This window comes from Rhincodon typus, chromosome 3, assembly GCF_021869965.1.
Source record: "Rhincodon typus isolate 14 chromosome 3, sRhiTyp1.1, whole genome shotgun sequence".
NCBI classification, from domain to species: Eukaryota; Metazoa; Chordata; class Chondrichthyes; order Orectolobiformes; family Rhincodontidae; genus Rhincodon; species Rhincodon typus.
The window spans coordinates 36,255,108-36,270,339 of NC_063334.1; the positions used below are offsets into that span (position 1 = coordinate 36,255,108).

The following is a 15,232-nucleotide window of genomic DNA, read 5'->3' on the forward strand; positions in this document are numbered from 1 at the left end:
GGCCTAGACCCTTTTTCTGAAGAAGGGTCTAGGCCCGAAACGTCAGCCTTCCTGCTCCTCTGATGCTGCTTGGCCTGCTGTGTTCATCCAGCTCTACACCTTGTTATCTCGGATTCTCCAGCATCGGCAGTTCCTACTATCTCTGAAAGTTTAAAGATTAGCAGCTGGCTAAAAGTTTATACAGAATATAAAAAATAGCAGAGAGTGACAAAACAAGTACAAAAGGAAGCTAGCCAGAATTATAAGAATAGATGGCATGAATTTCTACAGGTGGTTAAAAAGGAAATTAGTAACTAAAGTGAACGATGATCTCCTAAATTATGTCAGGGAAATTAATAACCAGAAGTAACAAAAGCGAGAACAAACTGAATAGATATCTTGCATGTCCTCATGACAGATGATACAAACCACATCACAAGAATTGTGCTGGAAGGAAAAACTTAAAACAATTCCTGGAAAAGGGAACTGGAAAAAAAAAAAAATTAAAACAAAAAACTTTGAAATTCCTGTGTCCTTTGTACTTTGTCCCAGGTTTTTAAAGTAACTGGCTGATGAGATACTAGATACGTCAAGTTCAATTTTCCAAAAGGGCTCATCAGATTTGAAAATACCAAATGCAATTCTTCTATTCAAGAAAGGAAAGAAACAGAAAGCAGGAAACTATCAACATGTTTAACATCTCAGCTTAAGGTCACTGGGAAATAACTTGAATTTATTATTAAGGAAGGTATAATAAACCCCATCCAAAATCTCAATGCAATCAGGGAGAGTCAACTTGTTTATTGCAAGGAAATTACTGTTTGACTAATTTGTTAAACTATTTGAGGAAGCCACAAATGCAATGGAACCTCCAGCAGCAGGTGACAATGGAGAGTGAGGGCACTGAGCAGGGGACCTCTAGCATCAGGTGCTGATGGTTATTGCAGCAGTTGAATGGATCCTCTCTGGACAAAAGTGTGCCTTGATTGATGGTGTGTGCGTGTGTGTGCGTGGCCCTGAGGGGAAGAGAAGCAGATGCACGGGCTGCATTCCAGGTAAATCCTTCCTTGTTTAACCTTGATTTCCCCTAGTTTTTGTGATGACCAGATACCAGTGGAGAAAAAGGATCCCTGCTTCATAATCTTTGGCCTTCCGTGTTCAAATCTCACGTTATGCAAGCAATATAGATTAAGAGGAACTTGTGATTTGGTGTACTTGGGCTTTCAGAGTCAATCTAACAAGATGCCACATAAAAGGTTACTACACAAAATACATGGTGCAGCATGAAACATATTAGCAGAGGATTGGTGAGCAAACAGAAAGATGGCATGAATGGGTCATTCTCAGGCTGGCAAAATATATATCTAATGGAATGCTACAGGGATCAGTGCTGGACCTTCAACTATTTATAACCCATCTCAATGACTTAGATAAAAGGATCAAATGTGTGGTTGCTAAATTTGCTGGTGACAAAGATTGCTTTCCTAGTTATTTGTCAAGTAGTCTACACAGAAACAGAAATAAGTTAAATGGACAAAAATTTGGCACATGGAGTATAAAGTGGGAAAATGTGCACTTGTTCTCTTTGACAGAAGAGGAGAAAGAGGCATAATTTTAAAATGAAAAGAGAATGCAAAACACTGAAGTGTAGAATGATCTGGGTGACCTGATGAACAAATCTCAAAAGGTTAGTATGCAGGTACGACAAATGATTATGAAGGCAAATGGAATGTTGCCATTTATTGCAACAGGAGTGGAATATAAAAGTCGAGATGTTTTGCTGCAGGTGTATAGAGCGTTGGTGAGGTCACAAGTGTGTACTGTATACAGAGTTGTCTCCCTTTTGCAGAAAGGATATAAATGCATGAGACACAGTTCAGAGAAAGGTTACTCGACTGATACTTGGGATGACAGGTTGCCTTATGAAGAAAACCTGAACAGACTGGGCATGTATGCATTGCAATTCAGAAAAAATGCGAAATGATCCTGATGCAACTTGGCAGCTCATGATTTTATTGAATGATGGAATGGGAATGTTAGACCAAATGGTTTGTTCCTGCCTCTACATTACTATAACTGACTCCCAATACCATGCAAGACAGTCTTCAAATTTATGACTGTACCACATTTTCAATCTTCCAGTGCTTCTTGTACAACCGTATTAGTTAGATGTTGGCTTCTTCAGAACAAAACATGTGCTACGGCTGTAACTTTCATGCACCACACAACTCTGCAAGCCCAACTTGGGAGAAAATGTTCCGGTTGATTTACTTTTCGCCCAGGTGAGTGGGAGATGAAGACAGTGGTATTAACAGGAAAGTACCAAGACCGCATGTCTGAAAGGCTGGTTTTTTTTCTCCAACACTTCACTCCGGCTGTACAAAGATCAGAATAAAGAAAAAGCCCTTGAGCCCTCTTCAAAAACCCCCAAGCCCCATCCATGCCAAATCATGCTTCCAACTCAACTTTCATGGCCACCCAAACCTTCCATGCAAAGCTATGCCCTCTTCCCATCCTATATCAACTGACGCTAAGGCATGCTCCCCACACTCCAACCTTTGTAGTGACCCTCTATGCTATCTTATTCAGTACCCTTCATTCTGAAATGAAATAAAAATTAACTGTTACTGATAAGAACCCATTCTGTGCATTTAAATTCCTTCAATAATTAAATCCCTTCACAATAAAAACATTTATATTCATAGCTTCACATCAAAGACTTCACTGACAGTTTGAGCTGATTGAAACTCCGCTGTGAAAAGGTTCTTGGAAAATCGGTCTTGGAGCAGAAATCCTACAATGATAGCCCTCAGGCTTGTGTCAATATACAGAGTGAAAAAGCAAATACTATATATTTTAAAATTGCAACTATTTTAGATTCATAGAGTCAGAGAATCATACAACACAGAAACAGATGCTTCGGTCCAACTCATCCGCACTGACCAGACATCCCAATCTAACCTAGTCCCGTTTGCCAGCATTCAGCCTGTATCCCTCTAACCCCTCCCTACATCCAGATGTCTTTTAAATGTTGTAATTGCACTCGCCTCCACCCCTTCCATTGGCAGCTCGTTCCATACACCCATTACCCCTCTGTGTAAAAAAAGTTACCCTTCAGATCCTTTTTAAATCTTTCCCCCCCTCACCTTTCCCTTCTATGGTCTCTAGTTTTGGACTCCCCCACCCTAGGAAAAAGATCTTGCCTATACACCCTATGCATGCCCCTCATGATTTATAAACTTCAATAAGTCTCAGTCTCCAATGCTCCTCAGAAAAAAGCCCCAGCCTTTTCAGCCTCTCCCTATAACTCAAACCCTCCAGTCCCAGCAACATCCTTGTAAATCCTCCCTGCATCCTCTCAAGTTTAGCAACATCCAAAGGTAGTATTTCAGAAGTGGCCTCACCAATGTCCTGTACAGTTGCAACATGACATCCTAACTCGTAGGAGGTCATGACCAATGAAGGCAAGTGTGCCAATTTCCTTCTTCATCACCCTGTCTACCTGCAACTCCATTTTCAAAGAACTATGCACCTGTACCCCTCACTTTCCTTGTCTGACAATATTCCCAGGGCCTTAACATTAATTGTACAAGTCCTACCCTGACTTGCCTTAGCAAAATGCAACACGTCACATTTATCTAAATTAAACCCCACCTGCCACGCCTTGGCCCAATGGCCCATCTGATCAAGATCTTGTTGTACTATGAGGTAACCTTCTTCACTATCCACTACACCACCAATTTTGGAGTCATCTGCAAACTTACTAACAATAACTCCTTTATTCATACCCAAATCATTCATATAAATGATGAAAAGCAGTGAACCCAGCACTGATCCTTGTGGCATATCACTGGTCACAGGGCTTCAGTCTGAAAAACAACCCTCTACCACCACCCTCTGTCTCCTACCTTCAAGCCAATTTTGTATTCAAATGGCTAGCTCTCCCTGGATCTCATGTGATTAACCAGTTTACCATACAGAACCTTGTCGCTTTGCTGAAGTCTATATAGAATACGTTTACTGCTCTGCCTTCAATCTTCTTTGGTACCTCTTCAAAAAATATTCAATCAAGTTAGTAAGACACGATTTCCCAAACACAAAGCCATGCTGACTATCCGTAATCAGTCCGTGCCTGTCCAAGTGCATGTAAATCCTGTCCTTCAGAATCCCCTCCAACAACCTACCCACTAGTGACATAAGGCTCACAGTTCTATCGTAGTTCCCTGGCTTTTCCTTACAGTCTATCTTAAATAATGACATCACATTAGCCAACCTCCAGACTTCCGGCACCTGACCCATGGCTATCAAATGATACAAACATCTCAGCAAGGGGCCCAGCAATCTCTTCCCTTGCTACCCACAAAATTCTTGGAAACACCTGATCAGGTCCATGGATTTATCTACCATTTTACTTCTGAAAAAAAAATTAGGACATTTAAATCTCTTTACTTGACAGCTCCAGTAGGTTTACCACATTTTACCCACCTTCATATCGAATACTCCAGGAGGCTCTTCCAGGTGTTCCTGGACTTCTCCAAAAGAGTACCCTTTCTCTCCAAATATCTCCATTAAGGTTAGGTTAGATTTTTTCCTCAAGGAGTATAGTGCACACAAGTTGTGCTTTTAGACAACTCACTAATAAAAACTGGGTCTGATTCAAGGCAGCTATATTTTTGCACATGTAGAGCCCCTCCAGCAAAAACGGTGGTTTCCAAGTTTGGCAGGAACAGGGCCCCTGGAATTGGGACCCCGACACTACTTTGGCTTGGCTGGAAATCCCCTCAGCTTTTATGAAAATTCAGACAGTTTACTTCATAGACACTATTCTGTGTGGTCAGGCTAAAGAAAGGTCAAATTTATGCATATTCATGAAAATACTTGAATTTTTTTGTTTGGACACTTTGTTTTTGGATAAAATTAACTTGTCTTACAGAGCCATCTGGAGTCAGGTTTCTGTAGTACAGGAAGTCAATAACAACACATTTGACAAAGCAGCTGCCTATCCCTGTTGTAATCTGGTGACAGTTGTCCATACTAAGTGTAGCTTTTAGTGTGTACCCCACCAGATTGGCAGGCGGTGATAATTTCCCAAGTTCATTCAAAGGATTTTTTGTTTTTTTTGAAAATGTATAGATACCATAAGCAGAAAAAGAACTGTCTGTTGACTAAAACACTTTAAAATAGAGTTAACCCCTTTTTTAAGTAATCCAAATGGGCCATGTCATAAGAAAGAAATAAATTTTAAAAGCTCTTACCTCAGCATGCATGCCATTTGACAATGAATGAGTGGAATCTGGAAAAAAAACAGAATACAAGCTAAGTGAGAAACACACAACGATGAAGAAACAGTGATCCATAAAATTTCCCCTAGTGTTCTTACTGTTCCCTAGGGTTTTTTTTCTTTGCAATCTGACATACAATGAAAAGATTCACATCATTAAACAGCTGTTTTTAGTATACTACTCACAATCCAGTTCTTAAGCAAATAAATATTTTGCAGTTGTATATTATATCGATGATATATGAAAAGGCAGGATACCTTTCCTCAATTTCTTTTCTTGGACAGCAATTCTGCTCATTTTATAAGCTTCAGTTTTCTGATACTCCTGCAGTTCTTTTATGTATTGCTGTTTTGCCCGCTCAGCTTCATCAAGGTAGCACTTAAAAATAAAAATTAAAAAATTTTAAAACATACATTCAAGAGTTCCTGTGATCTCATAACTGGGAATTGTTGCTTTTAACCCACAAGTAAGTGGAAAACATCAAAGCAGTTTGAAACACTGTTGAATGCACAGGTTGAGCAATAAACGCAGGAAAAATACATCTGCCAGAAATAACTTGTTCTTCAACCAAGCTGAATGCAAACTACCATAACAGAGAGGGAGGGGAGGGAAAACGAGAGACTAGAAAACAGACACGTTACAAAAAGCAAGGATTGAAGGAGAGCAGGATTGGTGTAGATTATGAAAAACAAGGAATAGCAAAGGTAGGAAATAATTAAACACAAGAATAAGAATTTTAAAATTAATTCATGATGGACAATAAGCAACATAGGTCAACCTATACAAAGGATGAATGAATGGGACTTGGTGCAAGTTAGGATAGTAGCAGTAGATTTTTGGGCGTGCTCAAGTTCATGGACAGTGGAAAATTACAGGTTAACTAGAAGAGCACTGGGGTGTTTAAACGTAGGGGCAATTAAAGCAATGAAGTTTCTAGCAGCAAGCAAGCAGAGATAGGGAGTGGAGAATCAAACAATGAGATAGATGTGGAAGTGGGTATCTTTTTGATGGAAGATTTTCAAGGGTTGGAAACTCCGCTCAGCGTTAAATCTTATGCTAAACTTGCTAACAGTCTTTCAACGCCCAAGTTGGTGGCCAGAATGGAATTGGTGATTTCAATCAAAGGAAATTGGCATCCAGCCCTGTGTAAGCAGCAAACAAGCAGTGTGACAACACTGGGGCAATGGAAATGAGGTAGAACCAGCAGTCAACTCCATACAGAAGGATCAAGACGCCTCGCTTTCAGATGATATTTCTTTTGAATTCAGAGCTTGTCCATTGCTGGCAACGTGAGAATTTATTGCCCATCCTTAACTGGCCTTGCAAAGGTGGTAGGTCATGTTCTGAACCAGTGATCTAAGTTCATCCCACACCATTTTTGGAAAGGGATCCAGATTTTTGACCCAGTGGCGATAAAGGAACAGCAATATAGATCCAACTACGCTCAACCCTTGTTTCAAGTGGTATTCAACATGGAGAAGTTCTATTTCATTAGGCAGGATATTTCTTTGGCCAGTTTGGCTGGCAGCCACTTTGCCTTATGGAGTCCACAGACAACACAAGACTCTTAAGCACCACTTACTCCAAAATATATCCCAATATGACGCCATATCATAGGTCTGCCTGTGAATTCCCAGGTATGAAGATAGAGAAGTCTGAATACTGGCTGAAGCTTACGATTATGTCAGCTGTTTTTCAAATAATCTGTGGGACAATATGACCATTTATGGCAGCGAGGAGAACTGCCAGGTTCGAATGGGTTGTATGTACCTTTATCGCGCATGATGCTTGGGCTAATGCACCACTTACATTACTCTCTTATCCAACATCAATTTTGTAAAATTAATTTAGAATTACCCAACTGTCATGATAAGATTTAAACACACATCTCTGAAGCATGACCCTATGCCTCTGAAATATTCACTTACGAGAAAAATAAATATGCTACTATCTTGTCTGTCTGTCTGAAATAACAGATCCAAACTGTTTGAAGGTGTGGATTTCTGCAGCAGTTTCTCAAGAATAACTAAGGATCTGTAATAAATGCTGTCATTGCCAAGTCTTGGTTCAACATTTGCAGTATGATCCATTAAATAATTAGGAAACCACTCTGATGTTAAGACAAAGGGATTTTTAAAAAAAAAGAACAAATGTTGTAACTTCATTCAGAACCCACAACCATAAAAAAAGTAATAGACTGGATGCATTTCGACTTGCCATTCATCAGTTAACACTACTCTCAAACCTCCTATTCCTCAGCCAATACACACCCAAGTAACCACTGCCTATTCAATAGATTGTTCATCTATTTTCCAAACCCATTATTATGAAGTATTTTATCAAAAGCTTCTTGAAAGTCCACACCTACTACACTGCCTTCACCAACTCTCTCTGATACTTGTTCAAAGAATTTACTCAAATATCGTCAAACATGGCTTGCCTTTAACACCTCCAAGCCAGCTGTCCCCTATTAATGGTGCTACAGTCAGATGATACACTAAATGCCACAAACCTGTTTATCTTCAGGTGGAAGTTTGCTCCATTCACTGCCCAAAGTTTTGGTGATTTCTGGAAAAGGTAAATCTGGTTGCTGTGCCCGCAACTGTTCACGCCGTTCATTCAAAAATCGCATATAGCCTGTCAGTGGGGCTTTGGGACCATTGGGTATGTTTTTTTTACGTTTTTTGCCCTTTGGCCAGCCTCTCTTCTTAGTCACACGCTGCTGCCAAGGATGGAAAAACATGTTTGAATTGTTAGCTTAAAATATGGTTTAAGTATTTGCTTCTTTAGTATTTTATGCTTAAAATGGAATTCTACAAATAACAGTATGAATTTTCAATTGAAGTTGCCTAATGGAAACATTAATCAATTTGTCAACAGTTCATCTTCAAGTTGATTTTTGACAAAAAAGAATAGTACCTGAATTAATTGAATTCAGTACAAATATATTGTCAACTCACTGGGTTAAGTATTTCTGTTTATATCCATGCCAAAGGAACGAGTGCACATTTCAGGTTCTCTCAGATAAATTTTCCAAAGAAGGATAAAAATCATAGTACTTCTTTAAAAAGCAGCAAATATCTATTATCCATTTTTTCCATTCCGTGTTGGGATCAAGCCTTCAAAACATCCTGTTAAAATTGGCTGTACGCCATCAGAACCAGACATTTTTATACACGCTCACTAATTGCTTTTAACTCCAATCTCTGAGCCCTCAAGGAACAAAAACTACATTTCCTTTGCTGATGGTCCTTCAAAGAGAACCTGACAACCTCAGGCTGAACTTTGAACAGATGATTTGTGTTGTGCATCCATAACGTTATGACTATCTAAAAACTTGTACTTTGGCCTTTGAAACAGTCAAAGCAATGAGCTGGTCACTGCATCAATCCCTCAGAGTTAAATTAAATTGACAGGTTTGCGTACCAATTCAGTGCTCTGCTGAGTCTCAAGACATGATTCATCATTCAGAACGGTTGAGGGGAAGGTTGATGCTTCTTTTAAAAGGGCAAGTTTTTTTCAACGTTTGAAGCAGACATGGAGAAAACAGCAGAGCAGTGCGATTGTTTTTCAATACCAAGCTGGAACACATGGAGGTCAAACACGGTGCAAACCTCAATGAGTGACTTATGCTTTTCCCATTAATTTGACATCCTCTCGGAAGCATAGAAAAATTGCATATTTAGGAAGTGGCAGGACCTACTCATCAACCATAAGACTCATCTAACAAAAGTCATTAATTATTTAGTGCTTTTAAATCTAGACAGCTATGTTTAGTGTGAGGATTTTTCCAAGCTGCATTATTGCTTACAATATCAAGAATACTTTAATTAATAGATATAAAGAAAGCAGCTGTAGAAAAAGGAATTGTTCCCGAGTCCACCCATGTGACGCCTTCTCTGTGAGATGGCAGCAATGAACTATTCATTCGTCTCTTTAATGCTTAGCAACCAGTTTACTCGAAAGCCACTCACCATAAGAATGGTTGAGAACAGCTCGCTGGTTTGAACAGGGAACATAGCAACTCGAGGTAATTAAAGAATCTACATAATGAAAACAGTGACCTAACTCTGATTTATGTACTGGCATTAAAACAGCGAAACCTTTTCTGAGCCAAATGAAACTAGAAAATGATTATTAGAAGAAAACGCAACAGTCTGCATTTAGTCTCAGATCAAGACAACACCAACTGTGGAAAACACCCACTCTTTTATCTTACGTTGGGAGCAAGTGGCCCTTTGCTAAACAAATCCTTGCCTGTTGAGGTCGAATCCATGAGATGGGTTAACCCGTTTGGTTGAAAGTGAAACCATCATCACTGTGTGTGATCCGATTGTGTGTGACTCTGTACTCTATGAACAGAGCTGGAAATGCACGTGTGCAAAAACAGAACAAAGAAAACAAAAAACACCTTATATTCACAGAGCACTCTTAAGTTGATGAAAAATTCCAAGGCAAGTCAATAGAAGCATTATTAAAAAAAAAGCCTAAGACCAAGTCACATAAGACACTATTAGGTTACATGAAGAAAAGCTTGATCAAGCAAGTATTTTTTAAGGAATGTCTTAAATGAGGAAAGTAAGGTAAGTGAGGAGGAGAGGTATAAGGAAGGAATTGCAGAAGTTGGGGCATATGCACCAAGGGGTGGAGCAATTACAATTCAAAAATCATGAGGATTGCGAGGATGGAGTAGTTGAAGACACAGAGTCACAGAACAATACAGCAAGAAGTTTATAATAACACAGTGTGGAGCTGGAGGAACACAGCAGGAATGCTGACGTTTCGGGTCGGGACCCTTCTTCAAAAGAAGTTTATGATGGGTAGAATTTAGGAAACCAGCCAGAAGCACATTAGAATAGTCATAGAGCTGTACAGCATGGAAACAGACCCTTCGGTCTAAATTGTCCATGCTGACCAGATATCCTAAATAAATTTAGTCTCATTTGCCAGTATTTGGCCCATTTCCCTCTAAATCCTTTGTATTCATATACCCATTCAGATGTCTTTTAAATGTTGTAGTTGTATCAGTCTCCACCACTTCCTCTGGCAGCTCATTCCATACATGCACCATCCTCTGCGTGAAAATGTTGCCCCTGAAGTTCCTTTTAAATCTTTACCCTCTCACCTTAAACCTATGTCTTCTAGTTTTGGACTCCCCCACCCCAGGGGAAAAACCTTGTCTATTATCCTCTCATTATTTTATAAACCTTTAAGATCACCCCTCAGCCTCCAACGCTCTAGGGAATATAGCCCTAGCCTATTCAGCCTCTCCCTACAGCTCAACCCTAGCAACATCCTTGTAAATCATTTCTGAACCCTTTCAAGTTTCACAACATCCTTCCTATGGCAAAGACCGGAGCTGAACACAGTACTCCGAAAGTGACCAAAACAATGTACTGTACACCCGCAACCTGAACTCCCAACTCCTATACTCAAAGCACTGACCAACAAAGGCAAGCATACTAAGTGCCTTCTTCATTATCCTGTCTACTTGCAACTCCACTTTCAAGGAACTATGAATCTGCGCTCCAAGGCCTCTTTGTTCAGCAACAGTCCACAGGACCTTACCATTAGGTGTACAAGTCCTGCCCTGATTTGCCTTTCCAAAATTCAGTACCTCACATTTATCGAAATTAAATTCCATCTGTCATTCCTTGGCCTATAGGCCCATCTGATCAAGACCCAGCTGTATTCTGAGGTAACCTTCTTCTCTGTCCACTACACCTCCAATTTTGGTGTCATCTGCAAACTTACTAACCATATCTATATTCACATCCAAATCATTTATATAGATGATGAAAAGCAGTGGAACCAGCACCGATCCTTGCAGCTCATTGCTGGTCACAGGTCTCCAGTCTGAAAAGCAACCCTCCATCACCACCTTCTGTCTCCTACCTCCGAGCCAGTTCTGTATCCAAATGGCTAGTTCTTCCTGTATTCCATGTGATCTAATCTTAAAACCAGTCTACCATGTGGACCCTTGTCAAATGCCTTACTAAAGTCCATACAGAGCACATCCACCGCTCTGTCCTCAACAATCTTCTTTGTTAATTCTTCAAAAAACTCAATCAACTTAGTGAGACATGATTTCCCATACAGAAATGTTGACTATCGCTAATTTGTCCTTGCCTTTCCAAATACACGTCAAATCCAGGGAAATGAAGATATGAGTGAGGATTTCCAAAACAGCTACACTGAGTAAGGAGTGAAGTCAGGCAATGTTACAGAGTAGACATAGGCAGCCTTAGCGATGGTATAAGTAAGTGATCAGGTGTTCATCTTAGGATCAATGTGCTGAAAAGGTATAAGCAGCCCACTGCAGGGACAGGGATGGGGTTGAAAGCTAGAAAATGGGGGTTTGCAAGTGAACCAAAAACAAGCAAACAAGGTTATACCAAAACAGCAGTTAGATTGAGATTTCCATCAAATAGCATTACTTGCCTCCTCAGTTTTCTTTTCACCTCGCTTTTCATTTTTCTGTGATCCATTGTAGGTATTGTGGCCTTTGGCTGATTCACCTTCATCCTGTTTTACTCCTTGTGGTGATCCTGGAGTAGTTGAGCATCTAATAAAAGAGTATGCTTTCAAATTTAGCGAATGATTAAGAAATATAGTGCCACATTAAAAGAATGTTGCACTGTCAAAATTGAAATAAGCTCCACTTTATAACTGTCTGTTTATGGAGAGCATAAATGGCCTTTTTAAACTTATTTGTTTACGTCACAAAAAAAACACATTTTACACATTATTTAGAAAAAGGAATAAAAATTGGAATCTAAGTAACCACACACCTCAAGAAATGACTGATCAAGGGTACAAATGGATAACGAAATGATTGTATCATAAAACCAAACGGTTTTATTCCCAGAGATAGTAGGTTTTATTCCCAATTCACTATTGGTATCTTATTACAAACATACCAAAGTTTCTTTCACAAAAAGCAAGGGAGTTACTCTCTGACTGCTGGAGTTAAAATTTGCAGTGCTGCCGAGCTGAGGGGTATGTAGCCACTTATTTATGGTGCAATAGAAATAGCCAAAATCCAGAAATCCTCTTCCAGAGGTGTGTCTTAATGTCTCTAAACAGGGTCATTAGAAAATATCCATAAATAAAAAGACAGATAGTTGAACTCCAAATAAATGAAGTGTTCACACAGATTGGACCTATTTCCTGACCACAATACTGTTTCACTTTTCAGCTCATGGACCTCCCAAACAGCAACATCTGGCTGCTGTGTTAGCAAACATAACATCAAGACATTAATTCAACCATGCAATCAATTTAATATCACTTTCCATATTGACTCCTGAAATCTATATACTTCTAAAAAGTGAATGTAAACTTCAAACATAGGTGCAGTCAATTCAATGTTTCTTTTAAATTAGATCAAAGTGAATCATTACAAAAGACACCACTAGCATATTCACAGATTCCTCATTAAAACAAAAATCAAATGCTTGTGAAGCACTTAAAAAGTTTGACAAAGACAATAATAAAACATTCTTGTAATATAAACCATAAAAGACTAAAGAGAAAAGCAAGTCAATTTTCAGGCTACTCATTTTCACAGGGAAATCAGCAATTTATAGAGAGTAAATTAAGAAAAGTCTGCTAAGTTTGAGGAAGTGTATAGACTTGTTTATTTGAGGTCAAACCAACAAATTAATGGAGCAACTGTCCCAGAAAATAGCTTCCTTGTTCACATGAAAACAAATTAACTTACAAATCAGGCCTTTTATAAAGTATCAGAAAATATTAAAACACTCAGACTAGACAGTATGTGTCAACAATAATTTATATTTATATAATCAGATAATAAAACTGACAGACAAACAAGGGTCTTAGGAGAGGGTGACAAAAATCTTGACCAAAGAAGTAGATTTACAAGCCATTTTTCAAAGAAAGAGCTGTTTGTTTAGCAAATATGTCTGATGTAGAATCACTAAAACTCAGTTATTGTGGGAACACAGCAAAAACCGTGAAATAGAATATCGAAATACATAACCATCACAGATAATAACAGAAAATTGCAACTGGAGTGGTTTAATGTAATAAAAACATCAAGGTTTAACATTATTACAGAACAAAATTTGACATTGTGCCACTTAAGGAGAGCTTTGGTCTGACTAAATTGACTGTTCGCTTGGTCAAATACATAGGTTTTCAACAAGAACTCTGAGGAGGAAACAAAGGTGCTGGAATTTAGAGAAGGAATTCCAGAATTTAGGCATGAAATAGCTATGGTTAACAATGGTGAAGGAATTAAAAATCAAATACGTCAAGAGATATATGGTGGAGCACAGTTGGAGACGGGTAGAAATTAATGCAGTAGGGTTGAAGATTACAGAGATAACAACGCATGAAGGAATCTGAAAACAAAGATGAGAACTTTAAAACTGAGACTTTGCTTAACTAGTAGTCAGTGCAGGTCAGTGAGCACAGGGAGTTTGGTGAGCGGAACTCAAGACGTTAGGGCACAGAGAACAATGTTTTGAGCAACCTCAAGCTTGTGAAGAGTAGAAATTGCAACTTTTGCCAAAAGCACACTGAAATAGTTAAGTCTGGAGGTAAGAAGGACAAAGTCTATGGTTTCAGTAACAGATAAGCTGAGTAAGGGCAGAGTTATGGAGATGGTCTTAGTGATGGCACAGTTGTGAACAAAATATAAAGTTTGTGATTAGTCTTGTTCTGCCTCAGACAATTGCCAAGAAGAGAGATGGACTTTGTGATGTTAAATGTAAACAATCACGTCTGTCTTCTCAATATTTAGTGGTAGAAAAGTGATAAACGAATGGAATAAGATTTCACACATAATTAGACTTGCAATTGCCCTGATATTTCTACTAACTATTGAACATACCCAATGTCTGGTGCACCGTCCATCACTTGTGAACACACTCAATTGAGTAGGATCTGGAATAGCTGGATTTACAATAAAATGTCTGGAAGGAGAATTTAAAAACAAGCTTCATTATTACTTGATGGTTAAATTTTCCTTATCTTTCCAGGTTAAAATTCAATAACATCATTACACAAGTCCAAATCATTACATTTGGGACACTCTTTTCAAGTATGTCAAAAAGGCCTACAAGTGGATTCTTGAAGATAATAAGGTTTACAACTTAATATTTTAACCCATAACCTTCCATTGGTGAATAATAATACGCTATAATACTTTTCGAAAAAAAAATATAAATTTACTAGACATTTGGACAGATGCATGAATCGGAAAGGTTTAGAAGGATATGAGTCAAACAAGGCAAATGGCATTAGTTCAGTTTGGGAAACTTGGTCAGCATGGATAGATTGGACCGAAGGGTCTGTTTCCATGCTGTATGACTCTATGACTCTATTTGGTGTACAATGCTCCCTCTAATTTTCCTCCAGAGTGTGCAACCTGTTTCTTGAACTGTTCATTCTTTTTAAGGCTTGCTTTAGGTATGGATCTGTACACCTTAAAGACTCTACTCTTTGTCTGTAGCCAATTTATTATCTCATGGCTGTACAGTAGCATAAGCAAAGTACCTGTACTGCTGGGTGGAAAAGTTGCTTCCTTTGCTGTGACAATTTTGACAAATATAAATTTGCATTCAGACGAAATTAAACCTTCTAGTCTTCCCATTCTGTCAAACTGCTAAAACCACTCAGCCTCATTAAAACATGTGGAAATGGGTGTTAACATCAAAATAAAGTGAATTAGATTCCACAATAACTTGTTATGATTGGTCTTTTAAAATGTCAGATTGTTAATGAAATTCATCTAAAACTATAGGAGAAAGAAAATTCCTGTACAATACTGTTATCAACATATTGGCTGCAAATCCATAAGCAATTTGTCAGCGGGGAAAAAGAACTTCCAATGCCAGGAGAAGCATTATTTTCTGCATAGAGATAGTAGAAACTGCCAATGCTGGAGTCTGAGATAACAAGGTGTAGAGCTGGATGAACACAGCAGGCCAGGCAGCATCAGA

General features: G+C 38.8%; 1 protein-coding gene across 3 annotated transcripts in view; it reads right to left on the reverse strand.

Annotated features, from left to right (window-relative positions):
• LOC109916744 (SWI/SNF-related matrix-associated actin-dependent regulator of chromatin subfamily E member 1-related-like) overlaps positions 1–14,217 on the reverse strand; it is a 38,886-nt gene extending 24,669 nt beyond the window's left edge. For 2 of the 3 annotated variants that reach the window (XM_048594434.1, XM_048594425.1), the window contains exons 1-5: positions 14,122–14,217; positions 11,703–11,826; positions 7,774–7,983; positions 5,519–5,639; positions 5,235–5,272 (exon numbers count right to left, since the gene is read on the reverse strand). In XM_048594434.1, the coding sequence (XP_048450391.1) occupies positions 5,235–5,272; positions 5,519–5,639; positions 7,774–7,983; positions 11,703–11,826; positions 14,122–14,144 (516 nt within the window). In that variant the 5' untranslated portion in view covers positions 14,145–14,217. The remainder of the gene's footprint in view (positions 1–5,234; positions 5,273–5,518; positions 5,640–7,773; positions 7,984–11,702; positions 11,827–14,121) is intronic. The other variant, XM_048594429.1, reaches the window with a different exon arrangement.
• Between the last annotated feature and the right edge of the window lie 1,015 nt (positions 14,218–15,232).